This window comes from Liolophura sinensis, chromosome 7, assembly GCF_032854445.1.
Source record: "Liolophura sinensis isolate JHLJ2023 chromosome 7, CUHK_Ljap_v2, whole genome shotgun sequence".
Lineage (NCBI taxonomy): Eukaryota > Metazoa > Mollusca > Polyplacophora > Chitonida > Chitonidae > Liolophura > Liolophura sinensis.
Window position 1 is genome coordinate 54,618,332 of NC_088301.1, and position 15,271 is coordinate 54,633,602.

General features: G+C 39.7%; 2 protein-coding genes across 4 annotated transcripts in view; both read left to right on the forward strand.

Moving 5' to 3' along the window:
* LOC135471974 (uncharacterized) overlaps positions 1 to 395 on the forward strand; it is a 35,478-nt gene extending 35,083 nt beyond the window's left edge. For 2 of the 3 annotated variants that reach the window (XM_064751439.1, XM_064751440.1), the window contains one exon: positions 229 to 395. In XM_064751439.1, the coding sequence (XP_064607509.1) occupies positions 229 to 385 (157 nt within the window). In that variant the 3' untranslated portion in view covers positions 386 to 395. The remainder of the gene's footprint in view (positions 1 to 228) is intronic. The other variant, XM_064751442.1, reaches the window with a different exon arrangement.
* Positions 395 to 14,972, forward strand: LOC135471975 (uncharacterized). The gene is made up of 6 exons (XM_064751444.1): positions 395 to 1,220; positions 1,488 to 1,552; positions 2,404 to 4,559; positions 5,830 to 5,935; positions 6,294 to 6,511; positions 8,282 to 14,972. Exons 1-6 carry the CDS (start codon positions 669 to 671, stop codon positions 8,365 to 8,367), a joined length of 3,183 nt encoding a protein of 1,060 aa, XP_064607514.1. The 5' UTR covers positions 395 to 668; the 3' UTR covers positions 8,368 to 14,972.
* The last annotated feature ends 299 nt before the right edge of the window (positions 14,973 to 15,271 follow it).

A 15,271-nucleotide genomic window follows, 5' to 3' on the forward strand; every position in this document is an offset into this window, starting at 1 on the left:
GTAATGAGAATAATATGAATCACTATCACTTTTGCCTTCAGAGTGGTTACCTTAAGTACTTGATGTTGAAAATTGCAAACATCAGAATTATTGCCTTGATAAGTAAAGGAGTTGAGATTCTCAAACAGTAGAGTATTTAATATGGAGATTCAGGCATGCAAGCATTAATGTTTCTGTCCACACCGGTTCAACAGACAACTGTGATATCTGATGTATGTTATTTTTTAGCAGGAACAGCGTACCGCCACTTGATGACAAGAAAATGGGGGTCTCTGATTTCGTTAATTCTGTGATCCACACCAGAGGACTTCCAGACACCAGTGACAGACATATAGAGTTGACTGAGAAGATCTCGCTGGAAAAATGTCGGTTCACAGAAGGATAAGTCTTGCAAGGAGAAATGTGATGTAGACATAGCACCTTGTATTGAACATGGGCGATCAAAGCCAGTCATCAAGGCCTGTGATGGAGTTGCACCTCAGATTTCCAAGAAGGAAACCTTGTTGACCAAACTGACTTTCTTGTCTGGAACTACAGATAGAGAATGTGCAGAAACCCCTGGTGAAACCATTCATGGCTCTCTTGGGCCAAGTTTATCAACTGGGGCCAATCAAAGTTCATCCATCACATCAAGCAGAAGTTCTGATCTATATACATGCCCAGATGGCATGACACCCGCATCATCTGGCAGAGACACTCAGGCACCTGAAGTTCACTTTCAGGCCGAGGAAAATGTTCAGCTGGAAATTTCAAGTGTTAACAGATCAAAACTCTCTTTACAAACTTACAATAGTGAGACAGGTGCTCCTAATAGGTGTTTGGCAGTGATTAAAGAAGAGTCCATTGGAGGTTTACAACCAAAGAGGTGTTCTCCAAGTCATTGTGTGGAAGAGATGTGTCCCCTAGTAAATGTCACAGAGTCAACTGATATTTCTTACAAGCATTCAGGAGAATGTATTTATTCGAAGAGCACTGGAGGGACTGATAGGTTTCAATCATTTGAATGTATACCAAGGAATGAACCAAAGTCTAGCCTTAAGGAAATTGCCAAGCTGACCACAACAGTTGTATCAACCAGTAACCATTCTCCTGTTAGTGGGGAGTGTGCAGAAGAGCACCACCTTGTTTGTCAGGAACTACAGTCCCCCAAAACAAGGAAACCACACCAGATGAAGCCCAGTGATGTGCAGAAACCCAATTCTCATGAAGGGATCACAATCGTAAGACTTGTTTACCGTTTTCTAAAGGTCAGCTGGGCTGTTTACCTGTGAACAAAGTTGCCATTACACTATAATGGCTGAAGGATTAGAAATACCAGCCTATGAAAGTTTCAATGTCATGTATTTTTATCATAATGATTCATAAAGAAATGTTTTCAGTAGTTTATCTGGCATTGTTTTTAATATTGAGATGTCATTTTCTTTAATATTAAAACACCATTCTGATCACATAGTTATCAGTAAATGTTTATTTTTCTTATCATTCAGCCTGTGAAAGTGAGTTCTACAAGAAAATGTGATGAACAAACATGCAGCAATACCCATACGTCAAGGTAATATTTTCTGTATAATTTTTCTTACGTTTTTTGGTTTTCATACTGTGACTTTTTTTTCCAATAGATTTGCAAGTTAACAATACTAACCCAGATAAGTCTTTATAGTTGTAAAAACATACAAGATAAACTTACAGGTTGTTTGTGTATTTGTAGTGGATTTAAATAATCTTTAGTTGCACAAAACTTCAAGCGTTTTTGAAACTTGTATCCAGTGTGGTTATTTGTTTTACTCTACTGATTTCTTCTTGGCTTTGAATGACACATGAGGTGGTTAGTGTGCCAGCATAGCACAATAACTCAGGAGCCTCTCTCCAGTGCAGGCGATTTGAGTTCAAGTCCAGCTCATACTGACTGCTTTCTCTCCGTCTGCTAGCAACCTGCAGATGGTCGCACATTATTATTCTTGCTTAATACATTAATAAAAGCCTAATTCATTGTTGTCTTAGTGTTTAGGTAAATGTTAAGGGTACCTCAAAAGTACGTCATGCATTGAACTTAAGATTTACATGCATGTAAAGGATTATAATATGACGAGATATTTCACTTTTTGACCTGTGGTCAACCTAATTACAGAAAATGATAAAATTCATGACTTGGTTCGTACTATGTATTTATTCAATGCTAAGGCTGGTACATATATCTCAAAAAGAGATACAGGTAGTACCCTTCAGTTGAAGTTATACATTGATATTGTCCAGAGGTTAGCACTACAGAAGCCTTACTACCAATATATGTTTGATGCAGAGCTGTTGGTCTTACATGTGCATGTGATTGGTTTGTTGTCTGTGATTTTTTAACAGTACGACCGTGGCTGTACTTTTATATATTTGCTTGTTTCATTCTTTTAGGCAACACCCTGACATGTCAATGGAAAAAACTTTTGGAGAGAAACCAAACAACGTGCATGTTTCAGATATAGTGTCTACATCCAGTTATAGTGGTAAATGTGTGGCAAGCCATATCAGAAATACACAGGCTGAGGGATGTAGAAATCTAAATAAAACTGAAATAACCATTCCTGCCAAATCTTTGTCTGGAAGGCCAGCAAAAAATTCAATGGCAAGACATAATTTTTTGTTCAAATTTTGGAAAAAGTTATCAAATGAAAAGGAAACAATTGTAGATAAATCTATATCGAATAAATGGTCAGACAAACCAAACAGTGGGTCACTGAAACAACAGAATCCCAGCATAAGTTCAACACTTTCTAAAGTAAAGCCAGTTGTGAAATTTAAAAGGACATTTCAGACTGTAAAACCTGAAATAGTAACAGATAATGACAGTAATAGTAAAGAGGGTTTGTCAAAGCCTTTCAGAACTGTTGAAATACGACCTGGAAGCTTCTTACCCCCCAAAATACAGTTTTCACAGTTTGATACAAAAAGTAATTTGGTGAGTGAAAAGGAACCCAGTATATATCAGAATTATGATCAGGTGAGTCTGCCAGACTGTTTATCTGTGGATACAAACTCTGAAGCACAAGACCAAAATAAGAAGAGAAAGTCATCTCTGAGTGCAGAAACTCATCAGATTCAGCCAGATTGTCTTCTGCAAAGTGACTTAAACTGGTGTCCTGGATATAAAAAACAAAGAAGTTCTGGGGAGGAGAGTTCGGTCCCAGGGCTTAAGCAGACCTTTTTTTCTGATTCTGCTGAAGATCTAGCCATGGACTCTTGTTCTGATTATATCCCAAACAGGAGCAGACATAGTCATCTTTTATCAAACTGTGATTCTTGGCATTCAGTTGGTGACACCTGTGGGAGTCTATCAACACTTCCACAGGATGATGGGGTGGTGGTTCATGGGAAGGATCTCCTCAACAACAAACCTTTGAGCAAAAGTGAACCCGATGTGAAAAATTCTGGAAGTGAGGAAGATTCTGCCCCCATGCTAGAAAACAGGGGTAGCGAACTGTATGACCCATTTGACCTTGATGATCGGTCTTTGTCCCCATCTCCACCTGGTTGTTCTGCAGATCCTGATTCAAATATGACTTCTTGTAAAACACCATGGATACCAACTCCAAAATCTGTCACTGAAGTCAAGGAAGAAATTGCTCCAAAGCTAGATTTTTTATTTACTGCAGGTCTGAATTACAATTCTACCAAACTTCTAAATTACCAAGGTTCACCACAGACAAAATCCGATTCTGTGTATGAGGATGCTAGAACATTAAAAGAGAATAACAGAGACTCAGTGGATTTAGGCCAAATTTCATCTCTACTACATAAGGACCCTAATGATGAAAAGCACAGGATGGTAAGAGAAATTAATGTGTTTAATTACAGACCAGGCAATATGCACACAGCACCGTACTGTGCCACTAGGGTGGCAGACCCCGTTCTTTCGCAGGAGGAGAAAAAAAACAGAGAAAGCAAAGGTTCTCACGTTAAGAGTAAAAGGACTTCAAGGTGGGGAAAACCTTTGTTTGAAGACCCAGTTCCGTTGAATCTGAAGGAAGGGACTAAGAAAAAACCCTCTACATTGTGTGTGAAAAGGCTTAAGAAGGTAGATCCTGTAGGTAAAAGCACTGACACCAGTTGGTCAGTTAGCACAAGAGCCAGCGAGGAGACCTGTTGCACTGCAATCTCAATCAAAACTCACCCAGAATCAGTTATGCTGTCAAACAAAGATGTTGTGTTAACACACGGGGATATGACCAACCTTTATTTGGATGAAGTGAAAGCCAGTTCAAGAGAGATGAAGGCCACGGCTACAGTGGAAGTATTGTGTGACAGATATTCTTCAGTCTCCTCACAGAAGTTTCCTTCCAGTGATTATGATAGGAGAGCAGTCCTTAGTAATCCGGTGACTCTGAACAGTTTGAGCGGGAAGAGAACTGTTTCGTCAACTAAAGTGGTACAGCTGAGGGGGAAAGTCTTCAAAACGCCCACAAGGACAGCCTGTCTGTTACCAGCCAGTGTGTCATCCTCATCTGGAATCTTGCCTGCTGCTGGTGGTATTTTGATACCTGACGACTCGGTGTACCTAGAGTCCAGTCCAGGTGAGTTTACCCCTTTGGTCTTCACAGGTTTACAACAAATTTACATTTTCTGATTTTCTCTGGACATGTACAGTCTAAGGTGTATGTTCCTGTATCTTGTAGCCAATTCCATATGATACTAGTGTGTTTCTGTTGACTAGGTTATCTCTTTTGGTTTAAGTATTCAGGTATGAAACAGTGACGTGGCTGGAGCAAGTCATTTTCTGACGTCAGCCTTCTGCGCTGTATTTGATGGGTATTTTGCAGGATAAATTCAGAACATGATAGCTCAGTATAAACATGTATCCTGTCACTGAGTAAACATGTAGTTAATATTATCCCGCATCAGACAAAATACTCAGCTGTTCACTGGACCACAACAGTCACGGGGGTGGGGGATTGGTGGGAGGGGTCGTCTGTATTCTCGAATTCCGCAGATCCCGAGTTTCTCCCTTTGTTCGGATCCTATACATTGGTATTTTTCCTCCAAATCCATAATTTCAATCAGCACATTTTATTTCCTCTTGGCAGTCGTACAGTATCTGCTAGAATTGGAAGGGGCCTTGCATCAGAAGCCACTTTTATACGAAATGGACAAAGCCACCCGCTGGAAAGATGCTTGAATTTTTTATCTTTTGATATGTTTGTATAAATATTTGAACGTCGTTTGTTAGTACTTAAAAGTGAATATAAAGTCTGAAGCTGTATATACATAGAATGTCAAAATTTTTGTCGTCTCCTGATTGTTAGCATGGCGTCTTATGGTGGATAGACAGATATTTATGCAAGTTGATGTTATTTTCAGAATTAAACTGAAGCATTTTGATCCAAGTTAACAGTCAAACATTCATGTGAAACTGAGAACAAATATATGTTGGACAAGAGGCTGCAGTATGTTGTGTAAGCTGGTAACAAAACAGCCATTCCCTGAAATTGAGAGGATTTCTTTGAGTAATTTTTCCTAAACAATGCCAGATTTATTAAGGACGTGTCTTCAAAATGACAGGAAAGAATATTTTTAGTATGTTCCCTGATGACTGTAGGCTGGCATGTTTACAACCAATGATGCAGGCATAGACCAAGACAAAAAGGAATGCAGAAAGATGACTCAGTGCTCACAAAAATCGCCCTAACACACTACCACACTCGAAGAAACTCTTGATGTGGATATATCGCGCTTCTATTTGTATTTTTCAGATCTAGTGCCTGACTTTATTGACTTGTATGTGGCTAACTTTTTTGTTCAGTTTAATGAAATCTTTTTTTTTTTTTTTTTTTTATATTTGACTAGATAATCTAGAGCGAATTTTAAATCACCTGAAGAAACAACAAGAAAGAGGCTGTGATTTGACAGTGAAAGTTCACTCCCAGCAGATCTGTAAGCTTGCCACAAAAAGGTCAGTTTGAGAAAGAGGTGCATCCTATAAATTGTCTCCCTCTAACATCTCGTTCTAAGTGAAGGCACACAGGAACAGTTTTACTGAAAGACATGCCTCAATTCTGTTTGGCTATGCTCTCACATGTTTTTGCCATTTTCTTCACATTCATGAAGTTTTCCCATGAAATGCAGTGAACACATCTTGTTACAATTAATAAAATTCCAAATATTGAAAACTGAAAGTTTGAATGAATGAACATTTTTGAATGAAAAAAAATGCATGCTGAATTAAGACAGACTTGTATGCCAGTGAACAACACCAGTGAAAAAATATTTTCAATCAAAGGTTCTAATACCATTCTCTGCTTTTTCTGCAGGCGGATTTTTAAAGAGGGAAGTTCTGCCAATGCCCAGGCAAGTGGTGTGCTTAGATTATTGACTCAGTTCATCAAAGAAGGTGTGGTAGATCTTCTCCAGCAACATAGCTGTGATTCTTCACAATTCCTGTCAGCAGAGGAGTCGGTGGCATGTGCCTGTGACCTGCACAAGAAGCACTGCTCTGTGGACCAGGCAACAGTGCTACTGTCCAAGTCAGGTAAGCAGCCTGAAGGCTGAGGTTGGCAGATTTCCTTTAGGTTGGAAAGGCATGACAGGCAGCGAAATTTGGCGCGAACGAAACCGTCGGTCGCGCAACGGTTACGTGCGGTTCAATTTGGCTAACCGGAAAATCGGTTAGGCCAACTGTCCAACGAGAACGTCCTTAGAGTCAGTGTGCATTAGGTAACTACAGATAAACTGGACTGAACAGCTTTCATAATCACAACGCGGCCAGTATGCGGTCAGCCACAGCCAGCTGCCTGTGCTGGTCACATGGAAATGTAATCATTCATATATGCTTTACAGGCTTTGAGATAATACTCAAATTATTTATTTTGACTTATCTTTTCACATATAAGCCTGTATAACGGAATTTCACGTAAAAATGTGCCACAGGAGTCAAGTACCAACCAGGCAACACACAACGTTGAAACACCGTGTGAGTGTAAAATTTCTCTTTCTTTTGTTCACCAACCTTACGGTATGAGCTGCTAGATATAGAAAAGAAAAACAAACATAACATTGAGCTGAATACTTTTATTAATGATCCATAATGATGCCTGAAACATAAACCACGTAACAATTAGCGTAACCGATCGGGTTGATAAACATACGTGGCGTAACCGAATGATCGGTTAGGCGAGGCGGAAAAGACGTAACCGATTTCTGGGTTTCGCCGGCAGGCCAAATTTCGCTGCCTGCATGAGACAGATTCATGCGATTTTCACCACATGGTTGTACAAGTACAGGAAATCAGTGAGTGATGAATTATTTCGAATTTATTGAACGAGTGGTGTACAAGTGAGTTACATAGATGTATGTTTCTCACGAGACGCTCGGAAAATTGTGCCACTTTTTCAGTAACTTTGATACAACATGTCACAGATTACATACCCTGTTTACCCATAATTTATCTTGATTGGAATTAAGGATATTGAAAGAAGTCAACATCTGTTTGTTTAGTCTCGGATTCTGAAGTTCAAATCCAGTTTATCCCCATTTATTCTTACCATTTGTTTATCTCTATTATCATAAAAACACCATATGTACCAGGCTAGATGCTAACACACTAGTAGCCTGGCAGCACTGTTGGCTAACAAATTAAATTGTACATGGATCAGTATTTCTGTAATCCAAGTTGACGAGTCTACATGGACCAAGAAGCTATTCGATATAAGGTTTATGAAAGTCACTGGAGTAGGTCTGAGTGTGTTCTGTGACGTATGTCAGTAGGCATATTTGTAGTGGCTGCATGGGTACTGCTAAATTTCCTGTGCGCACAAGTCTGTCCTCTTTCAATAAGTGAATGTTAAAGTATTTAACACTCCTGAAGTAAACAGATTTATAGCAAATACTATACTCTTTACACTTGATTTTATCCAAGAACCATTTTTAGCTACGTTGTATAGCAAAAGTGTCAAACCATATATAGAATGCCAGTAGATAATGTAATTAGAAACAACCATATTGGAGTTTGTTCATATATGTAGGGCACTTGTCAATCTGTATGTAAGTGAAAGCAATGATTTTGGTATATTTGTATATTGCGTCATGTACTTATCAATATGTATGTAATCAGACACAAGGCTTTCTGCCACCAAAACCGTGACTGCCGTGATATAAGTGAAGTATTGTTGAGCACAGCGTAAAACATCAATGAAATAAGTGATACATAAATAAATCACATGAAAACACTGACACTGTTTTAACCAGTAGATTCTTGTTAATGTATTTTGTGTTTTGTTACTTACAACTTTGTGTATTTCAGGGGATGATAAGCTTCAGCAAATGGGTCATGAGTACGGGCTTCGGACAGCTACTATTGGTGAACTCTTGGGTATTTGTGGAGATTGAAGAAGACATTTTTCCAAAGGGTGTGGGTGTGCATAAGTGCATTGTTTACCCGAGGCTTCTCTCTGAATTAGGGCTGTCGTGACAGGCCTATCTGCATGCACGTTAGAGAGAGAACTTGAATATGGAATATGGGTATGTGGTGTATTTTGTTCTGGCAGTAGGAATGAAAGAGTCTAGTATGTGAGATTATTTTTAGTAAAGTAGTTGACACCGGTTACTAGATTACTTAAGACCAGTGATGTAACACATGGTCTCATTCATCACAGTGAATTTTTATAGCTTTGTATGGTCCATATCAAAAAGATTTTTTTCTTTAGATTTTGTGAATCTGCCATAATACCAATACATACATGTGTCATTTGTAATAATTCACAGTCACTACTGATGTTACACTTGCTGATAAAAGCTTAAAATAGGGGCCTCCTTGGCTGAGGGGCTTAGCTAGCCAGCCTGGAACAATGACCCAGGAGTCTCCCACCAATGCAGTCGCTGTGAGTTCCAGTCCAGCTCATGCTGGCTTCCTCTCCAACCTTATGTGGGAAGGTGTGCGGATGGTTGTTGGTTTCGCAGTACCACATAAACACCAATCAAATAAATAAATAAAATCTTAAAACAACTACAACTCTAAGAAACCAAATAATACTTTTTGATTGAGTGTTTTACATGTGGGATTTTGTGGTTTTTTTTGGCTTTAATGATGTTGGTATGTTATGCAGTACCTGAAAGCAACTTTAGAAGGATCTGAGGATGGTTTGGTGAATGTTCTTGTTATAATTTTGGTTAACTTTATAAAAGATACAATGAATTTGCCAAGCCTTCTTGGTAATCATGAATGATGAGATTCCTGAAAATAGTGCAGGAATTTTTGAAGTTATTTTGATATCAACAAAGTCTGTATGTCACCTTACTTTCTCGACCCAAGCAACAAAGCCAGTAGTAAATGTGGGATGTCTCCGTGAGCTTGAACACGTGTCCAAAGTTGTCTGATTGTAATAAGTGAATTAGAGTATTATTGTCCTCCATTAAAGTGAACATAAAGTCTGCCACTATATATTCTTAGAAAAAGTGATATTGGGCACAGTTGTCACAGAAAAATAAGTGTATCCTATGAAGTTTTGAAATCCGAGTTCAGCACTGCGGATATGGCACTGACGGACAATCCACTCTGAGTAGCCATTTTGTATATGTCCTTGTGAACTTGGCCAATCACCAGCGCTGAAAGCGTCATGTGATAATTGGCTATCACATCAAGAAATCTATTAGCTGTTGATTGTCAGTGTGGTTTCTTAAATTGGGTAAACAGATATCAATGCAGTAAACTGCGTTTTGCTGTTAGTTCAAGTGTTAAACTGATGTATTTTGAACCACACATTGCTGAGCAGTTAACTGAGAACGGCTGTCCCTGTCACAATGTGTACATGTTGGGCAGGATACTGCAGTAACATGTCAGGGTGAGCTGACAAGAAAACTGCCTCGGGTGAGTCATAGCTTGAAAAATATGGTGAAAATAGTTGCATTATTTTCCCGTATCAAAGGCAGATTTATTACGAAAAATAAATATGAATGAAAGAGACTGTTTTCAATCAGAAGTTCCTACTATGTTCGCTCTATACCCAAAATTCGGTACAGTCAGCTAGGCCAAATGCCTCCCCCATGCAGGACAGGGGCAAGCAGAGCGACTAAAACACAACGCATGTGTCCACAAAAATGGCTCTGACCGAATGCCAAATTAAAACAAAATTGGCCCTTTGAACACGGAACAGAGCTGACACTCATTGGTTGAGTATCAAGCGCTTTTGGTATTTTCTCATTGTCACATTGTTGAAAACTGATGGTACGGGAGAGCTCCAAGGTTCTGTGACGTCAGTGTAGATAGCTATAACATGGCAAAATGGCGTCACCAAATGGGTGGCTAGGTACTGATGATTGTTTGCTATTTATTTTGTTGATAAGCTGTGTAGAATTTTAAAAATATTTTTACAACATTTCTGGAATACTACTTTATTAATTTATTCATCTTTAGTGACTGAATTTATATTTTCTTTAAACCTCCTAACTTCACGTAAATAATTCTAGTTTTCAAATGTTAAGCTGTGGGTGGATCACTTTTTCCCAAAACTAGCCATGATATTGGATTGTTACATGTAAAAGTTCGGCTAAGAAAGCTTTGTCATATGTTTTACTTTTTGCGTTATCACTTTGTGCTAAACCATGGAAATTCTGTATCTGTTTCTCCTGTATACGAAATCAATGTGTAGATGGCCATTGCAGTGTGAGAGTTTTTCCTGGATTTCTTCTATTATGATCAGCAGCCGTGTTCATTTTATACCATTGTCTTTCTGCGGTCACATTACAGCCAAATGGAGTGAGTAATTCCATATGTAAATTCTTGCTGGAGCTTAAGTGTAATATTTTGACGCCTAGCATGCCTTCAAAGATGCACATGTTGTAATTGTATTGTTGTCTGGGCACATGAGAACCCCTTTGTTGTTCCATTGGTTTAGTACTGACTTATGTAAAATGTCACGATTATTACAACCTTGAAATTCTTTATGTTAATTTGCTTTTTGAACTTCTTCACAATTGAATATTAATCGTTTCTTGTTTAGGCAACCTTTTGTTTTAAATAACCATATTTATTATGGTTTATCTTTATTTCATATGTAGGATGAAATACCCAAATACTGAAGATTTCCACTAAAAGCCCCCTTTCCCCCTCCTTTCCAGACAAACACACGCATATGTAGCAAAGGTGTAAGGGGGGACATCATTACACAATTATACTAACGGGATCAGTGATATGCAATCAAGATTTTAATCTTCTTTCTTCATAGCGCCATTCTGTATGTTTCCAAATGAACTGCCATGCATTCCTTTTCCCTCTGTGTCTAAAAATAAGTAACTTAACTATCCACCCTATGAGCAGGGGACAAGTTGTATTCAAGTACATTTTGTGAACAAAGTGGGGACACACACTCTTGTCTTGGCAGTTTGTGATCAAAGTGGGAACACACACTCCTGCCCTGGCACCTTGTGAACTAAGTGTGGACACACACTTTTGTTTTACCAGTTTGAGAACTGAGTGGGGACCCTCTGCTGTCTTGGCAGTTTGTGATCAAAGTGGGAACACACACTCCTGTCCTGGCACCTTGTGAACTAAGTGGGGACACACACTTTTGTTTTACCAGTTTGAGAACTGAGTGGGGACCCACTGCTGTCTTGAAAGTTTGTGAACTAAGTGAGTACGCTCACCTGTCTAGACAGTTTGTGAACTAAGTGAGCATACACACCTGTCATGGCGGTTTGTGAACTAACTGGGGACACACTGCTGTCTTTGTAGTTTGTGTACTAAGTGTGCACACACTCCAATCTTGGCAGTTTGTAAACTAATTGGGGACACATCAGTTGTGACACACTCATCCATTTAAATTTTATGAACTCGGCGGGGACACATTCCATCCAATATTTTATTAACCAAGATATGACACATTCCTGTCAGTGTTTTAATAATTAAGTGTGGAATCAACTGCCCTTGTGAAAAGTTAAGCTTGTCACAAGCTATCCACAAACTACCCCTGCCAGCTAAAGTGTTAGCTGCCCACAAACTGCCCTTAAGCATCATTTGATACGTAGCTAGCTAACTCTTCTAGCTGATTTAGATCCATGGTAGCTGACACTATCGTAACTCCCCGTGTTAACTTGCGCTAGCTCTCCTGGCTATATTGGACTAGCTACCCATACTATGTCGTGCTAGTTTCCCTGACAAGCTTGGGCTTTTTTCCACAATCTTAATTAAATCACGAAATGTGGGCTAGCTTGCCAGGAGCACCTTGTAAGCTCCCATTTGAAACATGCATAAAATATTTCATGAACTTTCACAAGTCTTTTGACAACCATATTGCATCTTTTTATGGAATGTTCCAGTTGATATAAAATTTATGGAAAAGATACCAGTTAACATGGTTAAATGGACATTAAAAGCATCCAGCCAATATACCTGGTAAATGTCCCAGTGAATACTGCCTGAGAAAACGATCTGTTAATTATTAATGAAATCTGAATGAGGTCTTTATTCACATGTTAAAAAATGGACATAATGCACACCGGGATCACCAAAAAGATAGTGCTCCCTTTGATATTTACCAAGACTGGTGAACCTGATTGGAGTCGTTATCATTAGCGATGCATCGATACGTATAGTTTCTATACCATCCGATCGTGATGGAGAAGTGGTGCAGTTATGACAATTACAAATGCAATGCACTTATATGTCACGTTCTTTTATACAGAGAAATTATCCAGTATAGGCTCAGGGGACAATTAAAGAATTACAGGGTACCTATTTTATGTATGATAAAGTATCAATTAATTGAAAAATATACAAGATTACTTTGACAGTGAAGGTGAAAATAGGGACTCACACTTTAATACAGTATAGCACTAGTAAATGTTCAGCTAGGCCATGCAGACAGTTTCCAACCTCACTCCTCTTGATATACATGTAATCCAGGCTTGATTTACTTTGTGAACACAGAGGCTTCACTGTTCAACTACATGTAGACACTCTTTGTAACACAATGTCATTACTGCAAAACAAGCAGTACATTGCCACTGATGGTAAGGTACAGAAAAGAAAGTTCAACTTTCTGTACATCTTCCTGCTCCTTCTGGCCATCTGACAGGCTTATTACGTGGACAATTTCTATACACCCCATGTTAAAATTGGGTGTCCAGTGTCCTGTCTTAATGTTTTCCACATGTGCTTTATTAGTACCTAGGAGAGTGACTTACTTGAGGGGCAGTGGCTGCCTCAGCTTGAACACCCAGAAAGACTTTGAGTGAAGAGCTTGTGCTAGGCCGTACAGAAATTTAAGCTTGTGCGCCACAAGCTATCCTTAAGCTATCCAAACTTCAAACTTTAAATGAGCTTGTTGATATTCCCTGCTAGCTTACTGAAGTTTCCCGCTTGTTAGCACAAACTTCCCACTACCTAGCACAAGCTTCCCACTGCCTAGCCTAAAGTCTCTGCAGCTAGCACAAGTTTCCCACAAGCTAGCACAAGCTCTGCAGTTAACCTGTGCAAGCTCCCCAGTTTTGCCAGTAGTTAGCAGGAACTCCCAGGCTGTGACTGCTAGCAAGCACAAGCTCTGCAGTTAACCTGTGCAAGCTCCCCAGTTATGCCAGTAGTTAGCAGGAACTCCCCGGCTGTGACTGCAAGCTAGCACAAGCTTCCCACAAGCTCTCAAGTTAACCTGTGCAAGCTCTCCAGTAGTTAGCAGGAACTCCCCGGCTGTGACTGCTATCTAGCACAAGTTTCCCACAAGCTAGCAAAAACTCTCCACTGTTTACTTATCTAGGGAGCTATGTTTCAAATAAGACCTACAGGACAGCTTGTGGGCAACTTACACTTTGGCTGGCGCGGGTAGCTTGTGGATAGAATGTGACAACCTTAAATTTTCATAAGGGAGGTAGTAGTGACAATCAGGCAGCTCCTGTTAACTACTGGCAAAACTGGGAAGCTTGTGCAAGCTGGCAGAGACTTTAGGCTAGGTAGTGGGAAGCTTACAGATAGCTTTTTTAGATAGTTTAAAAGTTGGATGGCTTGTGGCAAGCTTAAATTTCTGTAAGAGCGGGGACACTCCTCTATTTACACCTCTTGAATTATGCGGAGCAACACATTCCTTTCAGTGATTCATGAACTAAGTATGGACAAACTACTTAATAAACTTAATAAGTAGGAATCATTATCTTAAGTGCGAACACTATTCGGGTTTACTGTTTTATTTATTTAAATATTTCTGTGGTATTTTACGCCTTTCTCAAAAATATTTCACAAATACAAGGGCGGCCAGTATTATGGTGAAATTCACAATGGTGGACCCCTAAGCGACCACTTGGATGGGGCGCTTAGGGGTCAGTCTTGTGTGCTAACTCCCTCGGCCACGGAGGTTAGAGGTTGACTATTCACTTTTGCCACGGCTAATTGTGAGAACTTGCAGTGTTCACAGACTGATTAATCGCAATTCTGTTTTCCGCAAATTTTAATAAATAATGTCTAGTTATTAAAAACGTACCGGCCTATTTTTATGCATAGTGTGGTGTGGGATTATTCTAGGTGTAACCATGAATGTTGCAAATTTAATGTTATGTATGTGCATGTATCCGGCCGTATGTGTTGAAAGCCTTTTAGCAAACTGCGGATGGTCGTGGGTTTCCCCTGGGCTGTGCCCGGATTAATCCCGCCATAATGCTGACCGCCGTCGTATAAGTGAAACATTCTAGAGTACGGCGTGAACTTGTGAACAAACTGTGTAGATCAGCTGGAGAGACAAATGTGAGAAGCTGAATATCCTATCACTTACTGTTCTACAATGTTACACACTGCAATACGAAGCACAAAGCCATGCTCTGGAAGCCTACACTTGTACGTTATAATGGGGACGATTTCGTATCCCTGTTACATACTGCTGCATACCGGGGACAAACGTCAAAAAGGTGCACACCACACACGTGTAGAATACGTGTACCGCCATGCTAACTATAAATACAAACCGGGGACTGGACCCTTTTCACCCCCTTCTTTCAAGAGGGCAACACCACAAAGCAGACCCGGGACGTCCCCAGTAGGAGCTGTCCCCACTAGAAAGGTGTTTGTCCCCGCCATACATCTTTGGACAACGCACACACACACACACACGAGTATGGTAACAAAATGGCACATGATAGGAGATTACTGCTGGGTGTTCAGGTTGATTTTTTAATGTTATTTACTGTCTACAAGGCTTTCCGTCATGTATGTGTAAGCTATAGAGTAGTTGTAGGCATGTAAGCTAAACAATTCAGCCGCTCACTTAATTTGAGATTAGAGAAGTTGAAAGCGCGGAGGTAGAATAGATTCTACTTC

What these genes read in the sequence shown, in the direction of transcription:
- LOC135471975 (XM_064751444.1), top strand. Translation starts at nt 669, where the DNA reads ATGACACCCGCATCATCTGGCAGAGACACTCAGGCACCTGAAGTTCAC. An exon ending in AGCAATACCCATACGTCAAG is followed by an intron (nt 1,553 to 2,403) that starts GTAATATTTTCT and finishes TCATTCTTTTAG; the next exon opens with GCAACACCCTGACATGTCAA. An exon ending in GTACCTAGAGTCCAGTCCAG is followed by an intron (nt 4,560 to 5,829) that starts GTGAGTTTACCC and finishes ATATTTGACTAG; the next exon opens with ATAATCTAGAGCGAATTTTA.